Source organism: Xylaria bambusicola, assembly GCF_022495145.1.
Source record: "Xylaria bambusicola strain CBS 139988 unplaced genomic scaffold F5B22scaffold_3, whole genome shotgun sequence".
Lineage (NCBI taxonomy): Eukaryota > Fungi > Ascomycota > Sordariomycetes > Xylariales > Xylariaceae > Xylaria > Xylaria bambusicola.
This window is the reverse complement of record NW_025953556.1, coordinates 459,293-466,725: the sequence shown is the minus strand read 5'-3', so window position 1 is coordinate 466,725 and position 7,433 is coordinate 459,293. Positions and strand designations below refer to the sequence as shown.

General features: G+C 46.8%; 3 protein-coding genes across 3 annotated transcripts; all 3 read right to left on the bottom strand.

Moving 5' to 3' along the window:
- Positions 1 to 1,931: 1,931 nt before the first annotated feature.
- F5B22DRAFT_641992 (uncharacterized protein) lies at positions 1,932 to 2,974 on the bottom strand (the record flags this gene model as incomplete). Its single annotated transcript, XM_047978060.1, has 2 exons — positions 1,932 to 2,617; positions 2,755 to 2,974. 2 exons carry the CDS (start codon positions 2,972 to 2,974, stop codon positions 1,932 to 1,934), a joined length of 906 nt encoding a protein of 301 aa, XP_047835196.1.
- Positions 2,975 to 4,078: 1,104 nt separating this feature from the next.
- On the bottom strand, positions 4,079 to 5,391 carry F5B22DRAFT_657097 (purine and uridine phosphorylase; the record flags this gene model as incomplete). Its single annotated transcript, XM_047980017.1, has 3 exons — positions 4,079 to 4,212; positions 4,311 to 4,653; positions 4,717 to 5,391. The coding sequence occupies 3 exons, from the start codon at positions 5,389 to 5,391 to the stop codon at positions 4,079 to 4,081; spliced, it is 1,152 nt and encodes a 383-aa protein (XP_047835195.1).
- Positions 5,392 to 5,594: 203 nt separating this feature from the next.
- On the bottom strand, positions 5,595 to 7,327 carry F5B22DRAFT_657092 (uncharacterized protein; the record flags this gene model as incomplete). The annotated part of the gene is made up of 4 exons (XM_047980016.1): positions 5,595 to 6,038; positions 6,112 to 6,424; positions 6,792 to 7,037; positions 7,089 to 7,327. 4 exons carry the CDS (start codon positions 7,325 to 7,327, stop codon positions 5,595 to 5,597), a joined length of 1,242 nt encoding a protein of 413 aa, XP_047835194.1.
- Between the last annotated feature and the right edge of the window lie 106 nt (positions 7,328 to 7,433).

Here is a 7,433-nt window from a genome sequence, read left to right as displayed (position 1 = left end):
TTGCTTTGTCCTTTGTCTCCACACTTCAACTGGTTTTTTGTTTTTCTGTCGTGTGTATCCACTTTAAATTGTCCAAAATCCCAAAGTAAACCACCCCCCCCCCCCCCCCCCCCCCCCCGAGACTCTGATGTCGGCCTTGCTTAATACCGTAGGCCGTAAGTCTTGTAGTGCTTCTGCTGCCTAACTGGTGTTAAGGATGGAATGCTAAGAGCAGCCACAGAGATAGAAGCCCTCGCCACCCACTACGGACTCCAGACCCCTTCACATTTCAACATACACGAGACGGGTCCCGAGGCTTCGCAGACGAATAATCGAGCCCTCGAGGTAATTGCCAGGAATACGACTACGATCGCCAGGCCGTCTGAGAAAGATAGGGCCTACCTCCTAGCCATGTACTGCTACACAATCGATTGTCACCAGCGCGCGTTCCAGGCCGTGGAGGCCTTGCCCGACCAATTCGGCGCCGAGGCTCAGCAGCATATAAAGATGGTCAAGATCGAGCTCACGAACCCGGCAGGAGACGTGTGGGAGTGCAACTGGGTTGCCGACAACACTCAAACGGCTACAACTCGTCGGCTCAAGTTCTTGGTTAAGCGCATAGCTACGGCCGTGGTTCCTACACTACTCTAAAACGGATGTTGGTACAGTGGACGGTTGCCAGCATTGCCCTTAGATTAGTTTATATTAAGCAACCACTTGTCGACGCGCGTTGTTTTTTTATTTAAATTCACGTTTATTTACCCACATAGAATATAAACTGCTCGATATAATCAAGTCTGATTTAGTGGAGTAGACGCTTAGAATTCTCAAGTACAGTAGCGTATAAAAAGGCATTTATTAATCTGCTATTACTAGATTTGGGGATCGTTCTGGGCGCCATGAAGGATTTGCGTCACTTGTAAATAAAGAGTCTTATCTGCTTGTTGCTATCTTTTGCTATTAGGGAACACTACTTTTCGCAACTTATCGACCCAGGGGATCAAGGGCTTATAGTAGTCTGAAGTATTCGTTTGCTATGTAAATGAAGTCCTTCTCATCATCAATTACTGCTTTCTTAAGACCGGCTAATGTCTTTGTGTCTACTTCATTCCATTTGGTAAAATCAGTCTCTTGGCCATGGCCCTTTCTGTCGTAATGAACACAAGTCCAGAATAAAACCCAGAAAAACAACTCGAGGTCAATGGTAGTCTCCCTAAGAGCCAGTAAAGTATAGGCAGACATAGCTGTCATCTAGAAGGAAGATCTAAGAGTAGGTCAGTTAATGTCAGATGTTGGTAAGGCTTAGTGAGCACTGTCCACCAACTAGCAACGCGGGGGAGTCCTGGCCAGCTTCTTCGTTTTTAGTTGTTCTGCCTTGTAAAGACCGGTTAATCAGATCACGCTGCTTCTTCAAGTACAGGCTCTTACATGCAGCGCCAGAGACGGCGCATAGCGGGTGCTAAGCCCTACCATCTCCATGACATAGAGTTCAGTACCAGTTTCCAAGACAAGGCATGCCAGGACGTTAGTACCTATATCGTAGAAATCTTTTTTATAAATGTTGTTAGTTACGCGCTAAGGTTAAATGGTTGACTTAGCCCATGAGCAAATAATAATAAATAAATTAGAAAATTCATTGCTATAATGGATATAACTTTTCCAAGGCGATCTACTAGGAAGGTCTTGCATCCACTTCAAAAGAAAGGAGCCAGGTTATACAAAGTGTAGACTACGTCATAGATACTTCTAGAAATCGCAAAAATCGCTACACGCAACTCTAACGCGGAAGAATAAGAATATATATTAACACGAACCCCTACGACCTTCTATTAACAAAGTTATAAAAAAAAGAAAGAGAAAGAGAGAGGGATCAGAGCAATACGCGGTACTATATACATTCTTTCAAAAGCCAGTGGATCTTGTGGAATAGGGTTTTTCTATAGCTCCGAAACTTATAACGGCCCCGAACCCAAGAGCCCAATCACCACCACCCTCCCCGAATCATAACCGAGGCCAATCCTTGTAATCGTCGACAGCGTTGATGATGACGCAAAAGACGAAATGGAGTAGATAGAAGGCCGGTAGCTGGTCGGAAGCCACAGCACGTTATGTTTGTTCCAGGTAATCCAGGATCTATCGCGGCTTAAGGCGTAACCATAGTATTGTGCTTGCTGAGTTTGATCTGGTTGCGGAATTTGAAGTAACGATTGGATTTTCTTTGTCTTAGCAGCTAGATCAATACGGCCGATGTTGGTATCTAGATATAAGCCGGTATCTTCGAATGACATGATTTGTACTGTAGGGCTATGGCCCTCGAGCGTTTGTTGGAGGGATCCCGTTGCCGCATCCCAAATCTTGATGGTCTTGTCATCTGACCCCGATGCCAATAGCTTCGAGTCATGAGAGAATATAACCGACCAGACCCAACCGCTATGGCCCTTGAGCGTTTGCAAACAAGAACTCCAGGCGCTTGCTACTACAGGTTTTGTCTTTATCCATTCCGCCTCTTTCTCAAATATCTTCCGCATTAGGCAGTTGACCGGACTGAATATAAGAGCTAATGCGTATGCCTGGAGTGGAGCATTCTCAATTACCCATCTATTCTGGAGAAGGAACCGGCGTGAGTCCTGGACAAGATCTAGTAATTCGCTATAGTATGATTGTTCCTATACTGATCAGTTTCATTCTTAAGTATAGCGCTATAGAGACTGACTCTTAGTAAGCTCTTTAGTCTTGTTATCGAAAGAATAACGTCTCCTATGTGCTAAATAAGACCTAAAGCCTCGAGCCAGTAGAGGAACTTCTCTCGAAGGAACTGGCCGATAGTCTCGACCTCAGGACGGCTACGGTTGTAGGCATCGCAGAAATGGCTGATCCAGTAGACGCAGGAGTACCGTATGGCTGCTAACGGATTGGGTTCTGGTGTTTCGATTTCGCCGATTAAAAGTCCAAGATGGTGTAAGCCGTAGATATTCCGCTGCAAGGTTTTGGACATAGCTTGCAAAGAGCGCTTTACTATTCGGCCATGTTCTTGTTCACATCTACCCGGAAAGAATTCAGTAATACCGTTGAGGTAGTCTTTAGCGGACTGGTGTACAAAACGGATCGTCTTCTTTTGGAGGATTATATACGAGCTGCAGAGGCTTACGAGCTCGCGAATGTCTTCGATTAACTATTCATCGAGCCCTGCTATTGGGGCAATTTCGTTAAGTGTTGGCGGGCTATAGGCGATAGTAGTAGCGCAAAGGATCCGTTTGCAGGGCTTATTAATAACGCTGCTTTGCCTTTTAATCAGTTGCATTATTCTTTCATAGAGGGATGGCAATCCAGGTAGGAATTTGTCGAGTTCCGTTATAATTGTAAACTTTGCAACTCCTTTCAGGTGTTTGCACACTAAGGCGGCCTAAAGAAACGTTAATTTGGCCTTTTTCTCCAACGTTATTTGGACCGTGCTTCTGAGTTCTTCGCTGTATCTAGCTTTATTCGCTAAACTATCTACCTTTTATTCGATAAATAAAGCTACCGCTTAAGATATATGCTCGTTGTTCAGTTCTAGAATAAGTTTTTTTTAGTAGTGCTTTGGTTTTAAAGTCCGGTCAAGTTTTATAGTAAAGCGACCTAATACGAGCTACTTTGCCTTGGATTAGGGGTTAGCCGCGTTATTAGCAATCCACTCCACGAGTTTGTCCGAATCTTCGTCACATTTATCCAATGCGTTTACTAAAAGATAAATCGCTTTAAAGCCGTTATCTTTTAGTATTGCAAAGAGCATCGTCTTTAGAATAAAAAATTTGTTCAAGTTTAACTTAAACAAAGCCTTGCGCTTGTCCTTAGTTGCAAAGTAGTATTCGGCCAGGATGTAACAGCTTAAGGTAAGGTTCTTACTTAAAAGCTTCCAGATAAAACCTCGAAGTACCGATACGCCGTTATTAAAATGCGGCTCTATGTTTTGACAAAAGAAGAACGCATAGGACTTGTAACGTTTTAGTTGATCTGTTATTCCGTTAATGAGGCCGATCATTAGCATTGTCTTTCCTTTGCCGGGATCGCCTTTTATCCATAGAAGTTGAGTGTCTCGGTTATCCTGCCAATCCTTTAATTAAGGATCCTCAAGAATCCAAGAAAAGCAGTCTTTTAGAAAGCTGCCCTTATCGTTCTCGATGCGGCACATGTCGGTACAGGGGTTGCTTTCGTAAAGGTCTCCCAAGAACTCTTCCCATAGATCGTCTGGAACTAAAGCATCAAATCAGCTACGGACAATACTATATGCCAGGTCATATCTGGTAGAGAGGCTAAGGAATTCAGGTCCCTCCCGACCGAGAAGTTCTCACCTGTCTGTTGAATGCCTTGTCCTCGAGGGATGGACTGTGTCGGTCGTCCATTGCTGCTAGATGCCTCAGAAACCTCTTCGCAGCCACGGTGCTTCTTGCGTTTGTTATCCATAAATGAAGCAGGATCTTTAACGTCGAATCTACGCTTCTTAGTTCTCGGCGGAATCTTAGACAAGAGCACCTTGGCATAGGCAGCAGCTATAGCCGCAGCGTATGGCTGCCATTCCTTATTCTTATGTTCATCTCCATAGTCGCAGGCTCCCCGAATGACGCCGACGGGAATGCGGTTTATAGTTCCAGCTGCCTCCATCTCTAAACCGATGATGCCGTGCTTGTCTCTCAGCTCATTCCGTTTTTAGGCATTCTTTATCAGCTTCTCTCCTGATCCTATCGGTCCGTACTATACTCGAGTGCGCATATCATCCGGTCGCCTCTCCCGTTCTATTAGTCGCTCGGTCCCGCTATTGTCAACTAGGTAGAGCTTATCTCGCTCTTGTCCAAGGTCAACAAACGTGCCACTGGAGTGCTCTTTGTATTTAATTGTCTTATAGTACGGCAAGAACGCTTCTGCATCCTTTAGTGCTTTGAGTTTAATGCTACCGATCGCCGATCGGACAACAGTTTCTGTGTCGGCCAATACGTGTCCGAAGCGCAGCAGTTGAAACCCGTCCTTTGCGGTCTCTTTCCCCCAGTCGTAGGCTATGAGGCCCGCACTTTCACCCGTAGAGAGACCGACGAGAACGTCACCTAGACGGATATCGCGCGGTGGACTTTGCGTGAGATTGGGGAGGCCGGCGGCAACGCCGACCAACAGGCCGAACCAGAGCTTGGGGAAGAACTTCTTGACTTGACTGGCGAGGACGGCAGCGGAGCCCGTGCCGTATTCTTGACCTGCCGGAAAGGTTGCAACTATGACATAATGTCCACACATCTCACCAGCTTGGAACACATAGTCATCGCCGCGGCCCATGGGAAATCTACCTTGGTGCCTTTTATCCAACATATGCAATGCAGCTTGTGCCTCGATCTCAAGTGGTGCGAGCCATGCGACAGTATAGAGCTCAGGATCTAACTCGGCCATCGCACGCAGGGCAGGCTAGCCAGGCGTCTTTGTAAGGATAGACTTTAAGAGCAAAAAAATAAAGTAGTATTAGAATGACTCCTCCTGAACCATAAAAAGAGTGCTGAGGGCGGTGGTTGTCGATAGATTGTGAGGCATGGTTTCGCAACGGTTGTTGTGCGGCTGAAGAACCTCTTTCTTTCACAAGGCAAGTGCCTCGCTTCTCAAGCTCGTTCTGAAAAGGCATTGGCGGATCCCGTAAGGGGCCGGTCTCCTGTCTCCTGTACCAGTCCAAGGTCGTACTGGCCCAAATCTCGTACTAGTACGTAGTGCGAAGCTGTGCTAGTACGGGGTGCTAATCTATAGGCGATCCGAGCCTGGCACGGCGCAGATGACTGTACTGGTCCAAATCTTGTACTAGTCCGTACTGCGAGCACGTACCAGTCTGAGGACGTACTAGTACGGGGTCCATAGCTGTACTGGTCTAGTGCCGTACTGGTACGGGTATCGTACCAGTCGGTGGGTTGGGCACGTACTGGTCCGCCATCCAAGGCTGTACTAGTCTCGAGTCGTACTGGTCTGGGTTCGCACCAGTACGTGGTCCTAATCCGTGCTGTTCCAAGGTCGTACTGATCTGGGATCGTACTGGTACGGAGCCGACAACCGTACTAGTTCGGATATCGTACCAGTCCGTGGTCCCATGCCGTACTGGTCTAGATTTCGTACTAGTCCAGAGCTTACACCCGTACTGGTCCTAGACCGCACTGGTCCAAGATGGTACTGGTACGGGCTCCACGCTGTACTGGTCCCGGGTCGTACTGGAACGGAGTCCACAACCGTACCGGTCGCAGATGGTACTGGTACGGGGTCCCAGTCCGTACTAGTTCGAATACCGTACCAGTCCGTGATTGGAACCCGTACTGGTACGAAACTTGGACTGATCCGAGCCTGTACTGGTCCAAGCCGTACTAGTACTGGGCCTGTGGTCGTAATGGTTCGAATATCGTACCAGTCCTTGATACAAGCCGTACTAGTCCAAATAACGTACTGGTCCCTGTTCCAAGCTCGTACTGGTACGTAATGTAAGTCGTATATACTAAAAGCTATTCTTTCATCTCTGTTTACAGAATTCTTCCCTTAGGTATGCGCTTCGCTAGTATGCACGCTATCGGGTCTTTTCACGCTCGCGCTAGCCAGTGTCGGACGCATAACTCGCGGCCACGTACTGAGCTGTAGCAGCATTTACCCACCGTTTTCTCAGCACTAGTTCGTTACACTTGCTTAATTTTTATACTTCTATAAGAAAAGCATATGCAAATAATTTAAAAATCATTTTAAAGTTGCTATAGTAAAAAAAGAATAAAAGATAAGTTACTAATTTTGTTCTTAAAGCTAGGAACATTTTCTATGAGCATATTTACTGCATCTCCCAAAGCATTTCCTCCCCTGGGTCTTCCATTACTAAGGGTTCTTTTTTGATCTGAGGCGTGTTCCGAGCTAAGCGATAAGCTACTTCCTCATTCGTTTGACTAGCTATAGGAGGCAGTGTTCCGTTTTTCTGCAACATGGTCGGGCTTTCCCGGCATAGGTACAGAAACATGGTCTCTGCTTCATCCGCCGAGACCGATAATTCCTTGCCGATGTCTTCCCAGATTCGCGCTCGGTGTCTAAACCATCATGTCAGCTGTCTGGTATTCCAATGACTGGTTGCAACGTACCGGGCATATGTTTGAACAACCGGATTTAAGCCGAGCCGCATTCGATGAGCCAAGGTTTGGCGATAGTGCATCATGCAGCTCGTTTGACTTCGCCCCGGGAGCGCATTGCTGATTGCTGCCCAGGTACTGCCCCAAGCCAGAAGCCTTACAAGTTTCTCGTCTTCTTCCGGTCGCCATCTACTGCCTGGCTGTGGAGTGGTACTTGCGTTGTTCAGCTCGTGGAGAAAACGGAGAGACATTGCGGCAGCAGGTGGAATATTGATGCAATTTGTTGTGGGTATAGGTATTGAACTGATGCGAACAAACGAACAAACGCTTAACCTTACATTCTGTTGCAGCGGCTTT